The 17,390-nt window shown below is 37.5% G+C and overlaps 2 protein-coding genes and 1 long non-coding RNA gene across 6 annotated transcripts; 1 reads left to right on the forward strand and 2 right to left on the reverse strand.

Moving 5' to 3' along the window:
* Positions 1–72: 72 nt before the first annotated feature.
* On the reverse strand, positions 73–5,692 carry LOC131778815 (KIF-binding protein-like). Its single transcript, XM_059095278.2, has 5 exons — positions 5,001–5,692; positions 3,837–4,102; positions 2,706–2,939; positions 1,298–1,434; positions 73–886 (listed from the first exon to the last, which is right to left on the reverse strand). The coding sequence occupies exons 1-5, from the start codon at positions 5,528–5,530 to the stop codon at positions 197–199; spliced, it is 1,857 nt and encodes a 618-aa protein (XP_058951261.2). The 5' UTR covers positions 5,531–5,692; the 3' UTR covers positions 73–196.
* A 107-nt stretch (positions 5,693–5,799) lies between these two features.
* LOC131778783 (L-threonine 3-dehydrogenase-like) lies at positions 5,800–17,146 on the forward strand. Of its 3 annotated transcripts, XM_059095232.2 has the most exons (13): positions 5,800–6,011; positions 7,073–7,128; positions 7,202–7,304; positions 7,448–7,510; positions 7,675–7,761; positions 7,854–7,919; positions 8,491–8,551; positions 8,954–9,051; positions 9,828–9,918; positions 10,113–10,149; positions 10,343–10,467; positions 10,908–10,962; positions 16,610–17,146. In XM_059095232.2, the coding sequence occupies exons 1-13, from the start codon at positions 5,843–5,845 to the stop codon at positions 16,667–16,669; spliced, it is 1,071 nt and encodes a 356-aa protein (XP_058951215.1). In that variant the 5' UTR covers positions 5,800–5,842; the 3' UTR covers positions 16,670–17,146. The 3 variants fall into 3 exon arrangements, 1 of the variants encoding a protein (XP_058951215.1); XR_010717144.1 differs by lacking the exons at positions 5,800–6,011; positions 7,073–7,128; positions 7,202–7,304; ... (7 more) ...; positions 10,343–10,467; positions 10,908–10,962 and adding exons at positions 13,305–13,448; positions 13,708–15,439; XR_010717143.1 differs by lacking the exons at positions 5,800–6,011; positions 7,073–7,128; positions 7,202–7,304; ... (7 more) ...; positions 10,343–10,467; positions 10,908–10,962 and adding an exon at positions 13,305–15,439.
* Positions 9,642–13,284, reverse strand: LOC136280146 (uncharacterized). Of its 2 annotated transcripts, none has more exons than XR_010717146.1 (3): positions 13,147–13,284; positions 11,988–12,182; positions 9,642–10,796 (listed from the first exon to the last, which is right to left on the reverse strand). It is a non-coding gene; the product is annotated as an uncharacterized lncRNA (long non-coding RNA). The 2 variants fall into 2 exon arrangements; XR_010717145.1 differs by having other exon boundaries at positions 11,983–12,182.
* Positions 17,147–17,390: the final 244 nt, after the last annotated feature.

The raw sequence follows: 17,390 nt of genomic DNA on the forward strand, positions 1-17,390 counted from the left end.
TTACACCATATCATCACCAGGGAGCCACTGAACAGATTACTCATGTTTTAATTCATTGAAACAGTATTACTAGAAAGGCATGAAATTTTATTAGCAATCAATTATGTACAGTGTTTAGCCTGCTAGTATTAGGAGTCAAAGTCCATTTTCAGTCCCAGTAGCAAACTGAAAGTTAATGACCACTCCACTGCAAATGTCATGATTCAGATTTCATGATTTTATCCATCTTGAAAGGAAGAAGTTGAGCCATTTCCCTGGAAACACCAATCTCCTGCTTGAATGCCATGTCTGACATACCAGGGTGGCTGTCACAATATCCCACAAGATACTGGTAAATAGCCAAACTCTTCTTCAAATTATCAACCTTGAGATGTTTGTCTGAGCATATCAGCTTGGAGTAAAGCCGTGCAACATAAAAATGTGCCACAAGAGCTGGGCGCACAGTGTCCTCAGCAAATGTTTCAGGCAAAGCACCTTTATTCTTCATAGAGTCGATAAAGCTCTTGAAAAACTTTATACTTTGGTTTATCAATGTATTTATTTTTTTGACTGCATGTGCATTTGGATGCCCGTCTGACTCATCCACAATAGCTATTTTTAGATCAGCCATGTCACTGTATGCTTCTGCAATTTCAAACATCAATTGTCGACAGACCAAAAGATAATGCTGGGGATTCAACTCGATAAGAACTTCACTCAGCATATCCACTCGCCGTTTGTGCATTTTGCATCGCCTTTCAAAGTCTTCATCAAAGAATGACAACAGTTTGTATAGCTGGCTAAAGTCCTGTATGATTTCTACGTGATTGGTCACATGACCGTCCAGCACATAGAATTGTTTGGAGATGTTGAGCCATTTTTGTCCCTCCAGAAACAGGACACGTGCCTGTGGGAGAGAAATGAAAGATCATATAGCATTTAATAATGACTGGTAGATGAGAGAAGGTAAGTATGATTGAATTACCTTTTTTGATTGTCTCATTATAGGACTAGTTTGATTAGATGGCAGCCTGTTCCAGGAATTCAATTTGTGAACACAACATGCAGAAAATGGGATATCATAGAGACCCAAAGTGAATAAAATGATGTAGGTTTGCGACAAGATCTGATTTTTCTCCCTTCACTGAAGCGCTCAGTTTACAAACTGAAGGTTGGAATCAGGCAAACTTTAATGATAAAAAATGCAGCTGAGGGGTAGGGAAGTAAATAATACTTAATGAATCCCCAAATAGTAATTACCAAATCTTGAAAAAATATCTCAAGATAAAGAAAATATTTGATTGAAAAAAGTCTTTACCTCATCATATGACTTTATTAAGTGGTCTGGTACCGACTGTTCTAAGGAAATAACTTCAAGGGACTCAAATCTAAGGGGCTCTTCTGTGTCACCTTCTTGAGTGCTTTCTTCTTTCCTGGCACTTCCATCAGAAGTCACTGGAAAATAAAGATATGTATGAAATAGGTTTTTCATTGGCATCTTTTTACGATCATGACTCACTGCATGCAGTGAAACCTGTATGAACAGGCAGTCTCAAATGTTTCTTCCCATATCTACAGTACAGTACACCAAACTTCTGATGAGAAATTTTTGAATAGATGTTTATGGAGTTGTAGGTTAAGTTGTAAGTTTTTCCTTTCAGATTGTGCTTTCTGTTTTCTTGCTACACCTGTCCTTGCTCATTCTTCTTTAGGAATGATTTTTCTTCTCTATAAATGAAAACAGTTTTGTAGTAATATATTTATTGTCATTGAAATGGGAAGTGGTTGCCCAATATTATGAGGCTCGCGTATGAAACATTTGACAGCAAAACAAAAAAAAGAGGTAAAAATACCTAGGTAAAAGTAAAGCTAAAATATATAAGATGAAAAAAATATGCAAGGATCCTAATAGAGTATATAGATGTATCAGTCTAGGAAAAGTACATAATAATAAAAAAGATCAATCAAATTCATAGAGAGGAGTGACAAAAGCACCCTTTAAATCAGTATGACTTAATCTCCTACTAAATTTGGAGAAAGACTGGCTTTGTTTGATTGAGTTATTCAAGTTATTCCAGTAATGAGAGACAGTGTAGGAAAATAAATTATGAACAAAAGAGCTACACTTCCTCTAAATTAACAACATTATTTCTTGAGCTATATCTAGAGGTTCTTGGTTTGAAAAAACTAGATTGACTTAAATACCAGAATAAGGGATTATACACAACATCTTTGCTCTAATGATTACACTGAAAAAAAAAAACACACACACACACTTTGAACTTGGTGTAGAAAGAAGAAACTGTCTTCAGTTCTGATGAAAGAAAGATATTTTTCCAGAAGATGGTCAGCCTTGTCTTCATAAACATAAGGCATGAAATCTCCCACAGAGACAGAAACAGCTTACTCACAGGATCATCTCCCTTTTTGCCATACATATTGGCTTGGTATGTAAAGTGTTGTGTAAATTATTTAAGAAAGACCATAATATTCATAATGACAGCTACATAACTAAAGTGAATAATTCACTGGAAGTTGTATCAAAGGGGTTTCTTGAAGCAGACACTATTGAGAATGACACAAAGCAGATCTTGCTACCTGCTACAAATGATAACTCTTGGTTAATTATCACTTCACAGGGTTTGTTTACCAGAAGAAATTTACCTTAAACCTTAAATTTAGGGAATTGAATTCTAAGTTACTGTAGTAAAAACAACTTTCCCAACCTTTCTCTGTTTTTTGTTCTTCATCATTCTGATCAGCATTGGTCAATTCTTGTACACACCGATCTCTTGATGTTCTCAACACATCCAAACAATATTTACTCCAACAGCGAGAGATGTCAGCCTTCCTTTGAGGAATTCTTTCTTTTCTTTCTCTTTCTTCCTGACTGTCATCCTCACTCACAGCCTCCACTGTAGCAGTTTCTTCGGCCTCAGAGAAAACACGACTGGAACATGCTGTGTTTAAAGAAGTTACTTATTTATTTTATAAATATCATCATTGTCACGTTAAAAGGTTATGAATGACTTCATACATGCTTAGCAGAATTTTACCTATGGTGAATTTTGTAGCCATTTGCACTTGATGTTCAGTTGCTAAATATCTTGCCAATCAATCTTTGATTAAGAATGGTTGGAACTTAACTACAAGGCTGTTGCTGAGGATATCCTTAAACCTCCATTATTCCAGTTCCTCAACTCCAGTGAGCATGAAAGTTTTTTTGCAGAGTTTCTATTTGCTTTGGTATTGGAAATACCTAAAATCCATACACAGTTGATGCAGATTTTTAAATCTTTTTTGCATTTAAAATGATTTTCCTGCCATATTTGACTTGAGACTACTGCCAGCACAAAGTTGCACCAAAGACCACTGATGATTAATATCTTTAATTGATGCATTTCTACATCAGACTTGTAGTTAAGTTAAACCCCCTCTAAACAAACTGAACCTCACAATAGCAACCTTGCAATGGCTTCTTTGCTCAGTGGTGAGTTTGCCATATATTTCTGTTTTACTAGACCATTTTGGCCTCATTTCAAATTCATTGATGAATTTGATGGTTTTTTCCCTATTACACCAAGGATAAGCTTAAGACTTTCATCTATTGAAAAAAAGTTCAGGTAAGTGCTTTTTTACATATAGACAGAGGAATAAAGTTAACTGCAAGGAATGAAAATGCAAATAACTTGCTGACATTATAATTCTACACAAAAAAAGAAAGTAAAATCACTAAATTTGCTCTATATGAAAACCTGGAGAAAATTCCTGTTTTGGCCAAAATTGTACCTCAAACTAACCTTACTAAGGAGGACATAAAATAGAGGAAAGGAGCCTTAAAAACCAAGATTACCTACCCAGGCAATGTCTTGCCAATGTATATTTTTCTTGTGTAATGTAGTACTGAGACAGTGTTGCGCAGTTAAGAGCCCAGTCAACTGGATCATACTGTTCTGTCTCCAGCTGGCGACATAGAGTTGTGTGACAATACATTGCCCCTTTTTTAGAATGCCCCAAGGCTGCATTGACTTGTGCTAAGTAATACAAAGTATGAGTGAAGGTCGCACTGAAAGCCCTTTCCCGTTCAGCATCTGAGAGGAAGTTGTCTTCAGGATAAAAGAGTCTACAGATAAATAGATTATGACAACATCATGTATTCTGTTTACTGAGATGTGCTGTTATAAATGTACTGTAAAATGTATGAAATGCACTCTCTGGTTACCTCATGATAAGAACAATTAAAGAATTTGGAAAAAATTTGCAGTTCTGCACAACAAAGAACATTGCTAATAAAAAGACTGAGTAAATTGCGTGACAACTATTCCTTAAAAATTCATGTTTTACTTTATCAGAATGACTCAGATTTCTAAGACCACTATCATTGTGAGATCTAATAAATCATGGCAGCCTTTTGGTGTTGTTTTCCCTGAGACACACTGATACCAGTGAAGTAAGCCTCCCATTTTTTTCTCTTTTTATCATCAAAATTTTCACCAGACTGGTAAGCAAAACTTGGTTGTGTCCTTGTGTACTGGTACACAAAGGAACAAAACATTAACGAACTGCGTCACAACTCCATGTATGGATATGAAAACAATAGGAATTCCCCCGTGTACCGGTACACCAGGACAGCCCCCGAAACTTTCTGTGTGAGTAATCAAGTATGTAACCCATGAAAAGAAAAATTTTGTGTTATTATCAAGCACAACCTTCTTTGTATGTACATGAGTATGTAACCATGGGAAAAAAAAAATTTGTGTTGCTACATGTACCCTGGTTTCACTTTAGAACTACCCAGGATTATCCTGACGTGCGCAACACCAGACAACAAATTTTTATATTTGGTAAAGCTCCTTCCCCCTGAATTGCTGAAAACTGAAAAAGTGACACTCAACAAAGTATAATTCCTCGAGTACCCTTTGACTACACGAAGCACTTTGGTATAAAAAAAGGATAAGACTTTTCATGTGGGTGGAAGAATTAATAATCATCTGAATAAATTGAGTCAATGTTTAACTTACTCTTGAATGTCATAAGGAGAGCAGCCCTCCATTTCTTTTTTGTAACTATAGTACAACTTCTCTGCATCCTGTAGAAATCCCAACGCTTTTTCAGAGTCACCTCTTTTGGACCAGAGAATTCCCAGCTCGTTCAAAGCATGCAAGTGTATAGAGCAACTTCTTTTGTCCATGCGATATTCTGCGAGAGTATTGATGCAATTTTTAAAGAGTTCCTCGCCCGTACTCAGCTCTTCAGTTTCAATGTAATTTTGTCCAATCTGATAATCAAGAGCAGCCTTTAGGATCTTAGCTTTTTCGCTGGGGATTTCGTCGTCTAAGAATGATGCCAATTCAGCTTTCAAATCTAACAAGATTCTTCTAGCTTTATACTTTGACTTAAAAGGATCAGTTTCAGGATCTTCGAGGGATTCTTCCTCTGCAAGGCGTCTAGCTTCTTTATACTTTTCGTATCCTCCATTTTTGAGCCAGTTGTTGATTTCTTCTAGTCTTTCCTCAAAGCCTAATTCGATCTGCTCCAGCTCGTCCGCCATTTTGAGCCGTCTCTGTACTAGACTTATCTACTGGGCTAGACTGCGTAGGTGCAATTGGACTTTGTGTTCTTAAAAGCTAAAGAACCGATAAATTTTCTTATATGGATAGGAAAATAAATAAAATATTTGAGGAAAAATGAAAATTTTTTTTCAATGTCTGGATTTTTTAATCAAATCTGAAAAAAAACACGTATAGTTAACTGCCCTTCACCCTCCCCTCCCACTACATTCTCAATCTATTCGCTAGTTCCCAGTGTTGATGTTCCAAATCTAGTCATCAGTCACGCTTCTACGGTTCACTTAACTGTCGACATGTCTGAATTACCGGATTACATGAAAGTTCTTATCAAAGAAGAGGAGAAACCATCGTATGTGTACAAAGAAATTCCTGTTCCACAACCAGGAAACGGCGAATTACTCGTAAAAGTTCTTAAAGTCTCTATATGTGGTTCGGATAACATATTGTATCAATGGGATGAAGGTGACAACTCAATCTATCTGTTATTTTAGTCTCGTTATCTATTCAATAGATAACGTCAAAATGTGGATGAGAAACCGCCCCTTTCGCCGCTTCACCCTAGTTTCGTTGAAACATTCTATTTATACATTTACTAGATGCAAGGCTCAGATGCAAGGCAAGATTACAATATTCCCAAAACCACTTTGTGTGACATTTGTAGGAGAACAGGTGCATGATCAAGGCTGAGTAGGGGGATGGGTGGAGGGGTCAGGGTTGGGCAACAGGGTCAAGGTTATGAAACTCTGTTGTCTATATACCTTAAGATACTTCTAATGCTTATTCTTTTTTATCTGAATTTTTTTGGGGTCTGATTACCTCCTGGCTAATTAATGCCATATATAAAGTTTCCTGTTTATTTCATATCTTTGGAAGTTACATTTAATAAATGAGATGTCACTCCCTCTTAGTTCAAATCATTGTACCACACGCATAATGATATTTAATTACTGAATATTGTTCCACCAGTAATTATGAGGAACAGCTCCCTGAAAAAACCTGTCTGCTGACCGTTGGCTGACAGATAACCAACAGACCAGTGACAGGCTACCTGCAGGTTACCAATTGGCAGTATACCCAAGAATTAACCTCCAAAACAAAACTGTGACTGTACTTTACATATGCTTTTAGATGTTGAACTTACTGTGCTAATTATGTTGAATCACTTATCAAATGAGTTGATATTGCATTAAAATAACAACGTTCCTTTTGCAATCTCTCAGCAACTCTTGTAAGTAATGGCACTAAATTTGGCCTAAACCTCAGTGAATTCATATTCCTGTCCAATGTACTGTTTACGTCCACAGAAATTTGGAGGATTGATATAGTAATACAATGATATTGTTATCAACAACTCATGGACAGATTACTGACTACCAGCCAATAGTTATGTTTAAAACTGTCAGCTGACAGTTAGCTGACTGTTGGGTGACAGTCAGTTAGCAGTCAGCCAACAGGTTTTTCTTCACAGTTACTGTTCTTCCTGTTTTTTTGGTCTAATTTGTTCATTTGTTACCTATTTACAGCTGCAAAGGCAATAGCAATGCTACCTTTCATCCCTGGTCATGAGTGTGTTGGAGAGGTAATGGATGTTTTAGTATTTTTTACTGTCCATTCTTATTTTTCTTTTTCGTAATGAATTATTTTGTCTTTAGGTAGTGAAGGTTGGTCCTGATTGTGAGGGAAAATTTTTCATTGGGCAGCGTATTTGTTGTGAAAATCACTTTTATTGTGGAAAGTGCTATCAGTGTTTACATGGTAGGGATGAGCAAGGATATTTTTTGTCACATTTAACTCATCAAAATACTCAGAAATGGTGCAAGGGAGGTGTGATTTCAATAATAGGTGAAACAGTTGAGCTTAACCAATGGATTCACAGATTCTATTAATTGACTTACCAGACTTACGCCACATTTGCCAGAACTTGAATCAGTTTGGCCATGGAAGAGGAACAATCTATGGAGGTAATGAACTGAACAAACAGAGAATTTTCATTTGTAGCCACTTGGATGTTTTTTATCAGACTTTTGTAAGGTAAGATTATCTTTGCTGTGAAACTGATTGTGACCTAATTATTTAAACACATTTTCACATATGTATTTGAGATTTCAGTATTGTCCTTCTTTAGGTTGTGCTCAGTATACCATTATTCCAGCAAGATACTGTTACCAGTTGAAAACAAACCTTGATGTGGACAGGGCTTGCCTATTGGAACGTAAGAAAGCTTTTGTTTATAAACAAGTTGAATTTGCTAATTCTAACAATAGTTTGCCTTGAAGTTATTTATTTTTTACTGATTACTGACAGCATTTGGTGTGGCGCATCAAGCAATGGAAGAGGTTTGTCCAACAGGAGACAGTGTACTCATTCAAGGTTAATAGTTATGTTTGTTAAAATGCATTTGAAGAATTTTTTTACTGTTAAGTTGGCTTCTCTATGGAGTTTGAAAGGTGCCCTCTTTCGTGCTTAAAATGGATATGGAATCATGTGGTTAGACCACATCTGATATGATCTAATAGCATCATCTGTTGACAGTGTTATGGAAAAACTTTGAGGCATAATGTATTTACTATCCATTTGTTTGGGAGAGTGAATAACACACACAATTTTAAAAGGTATGCCCTTGCCAGATTTCCTATGATTTAATGACTGAATTATTATATTTTAAACATCATCGTAAAGCAATGGGCTCCAATCTACCTATTAGGTTAGGTTGAGGGGATTAAGCTGTTTAATTTCTGGTTTTCATTCAGAAGGGCTACTTTTGTATTTGTACAAGGCCTCTTTACTTATGCAAAGCACACAATTATTGCAATGGAGAAGCTAAGTCTTACTGTATACAGGTATATGTGTCCATGTGGGTTGCTGTTCTATGCCAGTAGATAGAAAAAAAAATTATTGGTTAACTGGGATTTGCATTTATATATTTTGTACTCTGCTGCAGGGTGTGGTCCTATTGGCTTAATATCAGCTGGGATTGCCAAGAGCATGGGTGCTGTCAAAATGTACATCATTTTGTTAGATGTGTTAACCTTGTAAAATGATCATACATTAGCTGCCTATTTACAGTAGGAGTGGTCCTAACACAACCTGAAGATTAAACATTCATCTTAATAAATTCAATCATGTACCAGCTGTCAATTAAAATGTGCCAGTGCCCGATAGCAAAAATAGCCCTCTTAAGATTTTGCCTCCATCCATGGTTCAGAAATAACTCCACAGCTTGTACAAGAGACAACCCATTCTACTGTATTAGCCCTCTGTCCACATCCCTTGAACAAGCCATATCTGTTAACAATGAACCTTTTGCTATTTTGAAAAATTTTCTATTGCTGGGGCAAACAGTCCAAAAAATATGACCAACAATAAAATACTCAAGAATTGTTCATTTTCTCCTTATTTTTCAGAATTGCCACAGATATTGTGGAGGAAAGACTTCAAAAAGCAAAGCAAATGGGTGCAGATGTATTAGTTAATGGGAAGATGGAAAATCTCAAAGATATTGGTCTGTGAGTTCTTTTTAGTCCCAAATACAGTGCCAAGGGAGAGGGGAGGGTATAATCCATGATAGAGGCCTTATATGTTTGCCCACAAAATATTTGTACCTGAAATTGGAATGAGGGTCATTGAAAGTCATGAAAGTGACTAATAACGACATTTTTGAGATAAAATGAAGGCAGAAAACTGCTTCGCTATATGATCCTTCTCACATTGTCATGGCTGACCAGCTCATCTATTGCATGGAAAAAATGAAAAAAGTCTTTGAAAAGGTCACAGAATATGATGAATTTTTTGACCTCAAAGAACACACACCCTGGATTTGTTTTCAGCTCAGTTGTGATATATACAATCCATTCCAGTGCCCTGGAAAAGAACCCCCAGCCTAAAATATTGTTGAATTTTATTTTGTTTTTGTTTTTTATGAAAATGGTGGTTTCCTAATTTGTTATACTTGTTGTAGCTGGAGGAATTTTCAATTCAGTGTTGATAGTAATCTGGGATTGTATTGATTTGCTTTCATCAGCTCTGTGATTGGTCCAGAAATCAACCAATCAGATGCAAAACTAACACTAATCAGGACTTTATTGTCTGCATTTTCCTGTGCTTTAGGGTGGTTTTCCTTTTTTTTTTAGTTTGGGTTCCCATTGGCTCTTCAATGTATTTTCCTTTCTCTTAATTGTCTGTTGTAACTACTTTGGTTTGATTTTGTGACACTCAGTAGAAAAGAGTTCAACCTGGTAATGTAGTTTTAATTAATGTTTTTGATCTCTTTCCCTCTAGTTATGAAAGAAACATCAGGTGATGGCATTGGTTGCCTTGTTGAGTGTTCTGGAGCAGCGCCATTAGTAAACAACTGTTTCTCCCTATTGAGGTAAATATTTCATTTTAACCTCATACATACTTCTCCGGCTGCTGCTTTTGTTTTATTTTGTTTACAACTGCACACTATTAGGCTACTCACTATATCACAGAATAGATAGTGAGAAGTGCAGCCATTCAGAATGCAGCATTTGTGATAGACTTCAGATAGATTTATGCAAATTATATTTAACTGTTTCTCTGCAGAAAAGGTGGAAGGGTCGTTCTAGTAGGATTACTTAAGGTAACCTTTTTTGTTTTGTTTGTCTTTGCTGCGGTATCTCAAAATGCTCTTTACTTGGCATGATTACTTTACATTAGTGTGGTTCTGCTTTAACATTTTCATATTACCATCTTAATGAGGTTACTTAGCCATAGGTTAATTTTTTAGCTCTCAGTAAAACATTCTTATTCAAGTTTTTTCTTATGCTTTTCAGCAACCTCTTCATGTAGAAAACTTTCTACAAGATATCTTATTCAAGTCTCTGACAATGAAAACAGTTCATGGCAGGAAGATTTTCAGCACTTGGGAAAAATCAGAAGAGTTACTGTTTAACGACAAGTAAGAATTACATGTAATTTTTTTAAAGTCTCTATGATGTAGCTATGAACTCATATGGTCAGTAACAAGATAGTAACCTTATAAATTAGTTATATTCAAGATAATTGGTTTCATCAACTGAGTCGGCCATGTAAGTTTGCCACCTTTGAGAGTTTCTAAAGCTGATGTTTCAAGAGATAGCCATTCAGGTCCCAAACACCATGAAATACATAGCCTCAAAGGGAACATATCCTTGACAAACATGGGGCTGGCGGTTTTCAGATCCATTCCTAATCTTGAATCAGTTGAATGCCATTGTCATTTGGTGATGCCCGCCATGCTTCTGTTACCTAATGAGAAGGATCACAGAGAAGAACCAACAAGGATTTCTATGAATTTTATCACCATACGTGCTTTAATTTTGAACACATTTAAATTGATCTGAGCTTGGTTCTTTACAGAGTTGATGTTACTCCTGTCATCACTCATGAAGTACCAATGAGCCAGTTTGAACAAGTAAGACAACTTGCCCCTCCCTTTGATTTTCTTTGTTATGGGTGACGTTACCTTTATACATGTCAGCTCCCGTTGACAGTAAATTCTATTGGTTGTTTCGTGGTTCAATCTTCTTGTTGAGTGTAGCACAGAAAAATGTTTTTAGACTATACAGGTGAGTTTCAGACTGACCAAATGACTGGCTGTTTAGAGCAGTTTTCAGTTGAGTTTTGAGAACCAAAACCAAAGTGATCATGACAGCTGATCCGAGCTAAAGTCGACATCATTGCTAGCTCATGAGTACTCAAATTAAAAACAGGCAAACTGTATGAAGTGTGGGAAAACACGAGTGACCAAACCATGATTGGTTTAAGTTTTGAACCTGATTGGTTGAGAGGGTGGCACGAGATTTCTGACCAATTACAGAGCAAAGTTCAAGAAAACGAAAGCAATCATGGATTCAGCTAGTTTCGACGCAATTGAAAACTGCTTTCACTATCTTTGTGTCTTACCTGGTGAGTTACTCCCCATACATTTTGTTCTTAATGAGGTATGAATTCTACCTAAAGTGACAGACTGACTTACTGACTGGTTCACTGATGACTGACTGTTTGACTGATTGCCTTACAGTCTAACTGACTTAAGGACTTATTGAACTTATTAAGGTAATTGTGAAGAACAGCTCCCCTCCACTGACAGTCGGCCAAATGTCGGCCAACAGTCTGCTGACAGTTGGCTGACACTAAACTGACAGGCCACCGACAGGTAACCAACAGGTTAGCGACAGGCGGTGAAATAACTTTACTAGTGCATTTTTGCACTCAAAAATCGATGTAAAACTTACTCTAAATGCTTAAAATTTTTCAAAATGCCACTAGAACTTAAAGGCACACAAACATTCCCTGTGCATAAAAGAGCCAGCGACTATTAAGAGTTTCATTTTATCTTTTCGATGCAATTATCAAGGGTTGTAAATCATACACCTTTCAAGGCAATAATTGGCATGAAGTTACCAACATTCTACCGACAGATTGCCAATACCTTACTGACAGATCACCGACAGTTAACTGAAAGTTGGTCGACTGTTGGCCAACAAATGTCCAGCAGGAAGTTATCTTTTCAGGGTATTGTGAAGAACACCTCCCCTCACCAACAGCTACATCAGTCAATCAATGAACTCAAATTAATCCACCACTCACAGACTTGATTATAGTCACCATGGCACCACTTTCCATTCAAAGCTGGGGATTTCCCCAAACGGAAGAATTTAGTACATTAGACAAAACTTAAAGCTTTCTATTACACTTCTATCAAAGGTTGTAATGGTTTAGTGTTCAAAGATTGGAATGGGAAGCCCATGTAAAAAAAAAACAGTTGTTTTCTCGGAAATTGTCACAATTATAAGTAAATTATACTAGGACTTCTTGTTGTCCAATTCACTCAGTAACCATATTTGAGATTAACAAATCAGAATCCAGTTTTGCTGTCATCCAGTTCTGTTAGTCACTTGTATGATTACAGACTGAATCGGATTCACCTATTACTATTGGCCCTGTTACCAATTCTTATTATCAACTAACAATTTGTGAGAGAAACAAGATTGTGATGAAAAGATTTTGTCTTTTCTTAATGACAGAAACTGTGAATATAAATGCAAGTGAATAATGTTCACTTCAGATAGATGCTAAACACTAAGTAACTAAATGAAGTTAAGAAACAGTTAACCGAAAACTAAGCCCGCATAAGACCAATCAAAAACAAGATTTCCATGACTGATTACAAACATGGGCATGTGTAGCATACAACTGTTATTTTTTTGGCTGGGCGGGTTGAGATGGACCACTTTGTGTAACTTTCAAATGGACGAAAAATATTGCATCACTTCACCTTAAGAGAAAGGAAAAAAACCAAATTTATTGACACTTTTATGGTGTATGTCATTCTTTGTGCACTGCCACCTGATTCCATTACATCATTTGCAAGAAAGCTGTGATATGATTGGCATGAGATACAAACTCTAATACAGCAATCTGACTGGGCAAGATACATACCCCTATGCAGCAATCTGATTGGTGCAAGCAACATACCGCTATACCCACTAACATAGAGTTATTTTCTTTTATAAAAAAATAACTGAAAAATTGAAGATACTTTAAGTAAAGTTGTATGCATCACAATTAAAATGAAACACTAGCAACTACCAACCTTTAAGTTCTAGATGGCCTCTGCACACATTGCATCACCTCTCGCATTGTTTACATCTGTTGTGCCTACAAGCTACAAGAAATAGAGACAACAGCTATTAAACAATTGTACATATTGAAATGTACATCACCTTTTAACTGTTTACAAATTTGTATCATTGATATTATGTTCTACCGCAGATCTGTCGAACGTTACTCCCCTCTCCTGTGGGGAGAGGTGCCAAGAGCTGAAAGGACGAATCAATAAGGAATGAAAGTTTGAGAATTGATTTGAAATATCGATAATGCAGAACGATACATGAGGTATATAACTTTGATTCAGGGGGAAGCAAAAATCAAAGGACTAAAAGATAACCAAATTAGTAGATCAATATTTTTTCAACTCCCTTCTCCACACCCCCACAAAATAATTTTATGCCAACGGTAAATTTATGACGTGCAAGCGGTATTCCCCAAAAATCCAACATGGAGACTGGCGGGAAGGTTGATATCTCTCAACTTCGTAACCTTGTTCGACAATATATAGACATGCATTTGTACAAAACGGCTTTATTTTGGGCAGATGAAGCTGTATCCCTGTCTAATGGAGACATCCGAGATGTTTACTGGCTTGCCCAAACTTTATTTCTTACTGCTCAATTCCATCGAGCTTCGCACGTTTTAAGGAACCGAGGAGGTGTTCTTCAAACGAGCCTCGCTTGCCGCTATCTGGCTGCCAAGTGCCATGCAGAATGTAAACAGTGGAAAGAAGCTCTGGAAGTTCTGGATATGGAGCAAAAAGAGCCGGCAGACAAGGATCTAGCGGAGATTTGCTTTGTCGGTGGAACGAAAAAGCTCGAAAGTGCAGTTTGTTTGTTGAAAGGAGTCGTGTATGAAGCTATGGATAACCGAGCTTTAGCCACAGATTGTTTCAAAGATGCCCTCAAAAATGACGTGCACTGTTTTGAAGCGTTTGATCTGCTTGTTTCTCATCACATGCTGACCGATAAGGAGGAACGAGAGTTGCTGTCTTCCCTGCCTTTCTCAGAGCAATGCATGCCTGAAGAGGTTGATTTGTTGAAGTTCTTGTACGAAGGCAAGGTGAAGAGATACTGCAAACCTGTTGATCCAAAGCCACCTCCTGGTTTGGAAACCCTGTACGACAACCTGGATGTAGTTGCTGGAATGGCTGAGCTGCACTTTTACAACTGCAGTTACTATCAGTCCTACAAGATGACATCTTCTGTCCTGACATCTGATCCTTATCATGAGGCTTGCTTGCCCATTCATATCACCTGCCTGGTAGAACTGAAGAAAACGAATGAGCTGTTCTACCTTGGACATAAGCTTGTTGATAACTATCCTCAAAAGGCTGTTGCTTGGTGTGCAGTTGGCTGTTATTACTATGTCATTGAAAAGTATGAGCAGGCTAGGAGGTACTTTAGCAAAGCTACCAGTATAGAACGAGTTTATGGGCCAGCATGGCTTGCATTTGGGCATGCTTTTGCAGCAGAAGGAGAGCATGATCAAGCAATGGCAGCTTACTTCACAGCTTCTAAGCTAATGCCAAGATGCCATCTGCCTCTTCTCTATATTGGCCTGGAGTATGGAAAAACCAATAATGTAAAACTGGCTGAGAGATTTTTTGAACAGGCTTTAATTCTTTCACCAGATGATCCTTTTGTGAAGCAAGAGATGGGTGTGATTGCCTTTCAAAATGGAGATTATCATTCAGCAGAAAAGAACTTCAAGGCAGCTCTCCAGAAAGCACAGATCACTAGTGGGGAAGTTCTCTCAGAAACTTGGGAGACACTGCTCAGTAACCTTGGCCATGCCTGCCGCAAGCTAGGGAGATACCAAGAAGCATTACGATACCACAAGCAAGCACTTGTTCTTGTTCCAAACAAGGCTTCCACTTTCTCTGCCCTTGGCTTTGTCAATAGCCTCTTAGGAAATCACCATGAAGCAATAGGCTATTTCCATAAGGCGCTTGGTATTCAACGAGAGGATACTTTTAGTGTTCACATGCTAGGTAAAACTCTTGAACAGCTAACAATTGAGGTCAACACAAAAGTGAAAGAAGACAATGATATGAGCATGGAAATGGATAACAGATCTGATGAGGAAAGTGACTGAGCAATACAGGGAAGAAGATGGTTTATCTAACAATACAACAATGAACTACTCAACCACTGTATTCACTTATTTGCTTAACAAATCAAACACATGTTAAGAATGATATTTGAGACAGTTTGCTAACAAAGAGAAACAACACCACCTTGGAAAGATGATTGTGTACTGAGGGTAATCACCAGGTAATAATATTGTAAATGTGACAAAAATTTACCATGCTGTGGTTGGCGGGCATGTTGGTAATTGTGAAGAACAGCTCCCCTCACCGACAGTTGGCCGACTGTTGGTTATCTGTTGGCCGACTGTCGACGATCTGTAGGCTGACAGTTGGCCAACTGTCGACCAACACCTTACCGACAGTTGACCGACAGATTTATATAGATTTTTCTGAAAAGATAACTTCCTGCAGGACATCTGTTGGCCAACAGTCGACCAACTGTCGGTGATCTGTCGGTAAGGTGTTGGCAATCTGTCTGTAGAATGTCGGTAACTTCATGCCGATTATTGCCTTGAAAAGTGTATGATTTACAACCCTTGATAATTGCATCGAAAAGATAAAATGAAACTCTCCATAGTCGCTGGCTCTTTTATGTTAGTTCAGCACAGTTTCTAGGCAATTTCTCTTCCAACACTCACTTTGATTCTTGGTTCGTTCGCCATTTTGGATTTTAACCTTGTCCCAATCCCCCTCTGAATTTCGCACGGTCTCTATATATATATGATGTACCAATATACCAAAAATTAGGATAGCATTGCATTATAGGGCGATTCTTAACAACACTTTTCGATGGAGAATATTAACACACTTTTGTTTAATGCACAGGGAATGTTTGTGTGCCTTTAAGTTTTAGTGGCATTTTGAAAAATTTTAAGCATTTATAGTAAGTTTTACATCGATTTTTGAGTGCAAAAATGCACTAGTAAAGTTATTTCACTGCCTGTCGCTAACCTGTTGGTTACCTGTCGGTGGCCTGTGGGTTAAGTGTCGGCCAACTGTTGGCAGACTGTTGGCCGACTGTTGGTGGAGGGGAGCTGTTCTTCACAATTATCCTTTTCAGAAAAATCTAAATAAATCTGTTGGTCAACTGTCGGCAAGGTGTTGTTCGACAGTTGGCCAACAGATCGCTGACAGTCGGCCGACAGATTATCAACAGTCGGCCGACAGATAACCAACAGTCAGCCGACTGTCGGTGAGGGGAGCTGTTCTTCACAATTACCCCTATTAATTTGTTTGTTGCTTCCAACTGGCACTGGCATACCATAATATACACAATTTAACAGAATGACACAGAACCATTCCTTGCCAGGAAGCAAGTTGGAATAATTCTGATCTGTTAACTGTTTCATTACAGGCTTTTGACTTGCTGAAATCTGGGAAAGGATGTAAGATCATGGTTAATCCACACGCCTAAAGAACTGGATGGGCAATTGTTAAATTATCGTTTGTTAATTATAAATAGAATTGGTAACATGTTAGGAGAATACTAACTGATTCAATGGAAAAATTAAAAAATGTACATAGGGACGTATAAGTATGACGCAATTAGACGGAGTTCGACTGGTGATAAACACTCGTCAAAAAAGTCTAAATCCATATGGGAATAGGTAAATAGTGATTTACCAAGTAAAACGGCGCGAAATCCGTGCGAAATAGAAAACGGCGCGATAGACCCGATCCAAACCTCCCTCGTGTTTTTATTCCTCCTTTAATATCGCGCCTGGAATGGCTGGGACAAGATATGACATGCAGTGTTCAATCTACATTTGGCGGAATGAAAACCGAATCGAGTCACATATCATTCAAATATTACACTTAGAGACAACTCGCTTAACAATAGCAGGACGAATAAAGAACTTAAATAAAATAAAAAGAAGAATTTTCTATCGAAGTGTGGGGCTGGTGAGATTAAGCTATCCCAAGCTTGACGAGATATCAAGGTTAGAAACAATTACGAGAACAAACAACTGAGATATTCAACTGTGAAAGTACAGGTTGATCTTTTACTCCCAAGAGAAAAATAAACATTCTCCTTACAGAATCCTTACATTTTCAAACAGCAAGGAGATGAGTGGAATGAGAAAAAGGAAAATATTAACATGATGGTATTGTTTGATTTTCTTGGAACCGATACT

The sequence above is a fragment of the Pocillopora verrucosa genome, chromosome 4 (genome assembly GCF_036669915.1).
Source record: "Pocillopora verrucosa isolate sample1 chromosome 4, ASM3666991v2, whole genome shotgun sequence".
Classification (NCBI taxonomy): domain Eukaryota; kingdom Metazoa; phylum Cnidaria; class Anthozoa; order Scleractinia; family Pocilloporidae; genus Pocillopora; species Pocillopora verrucosa.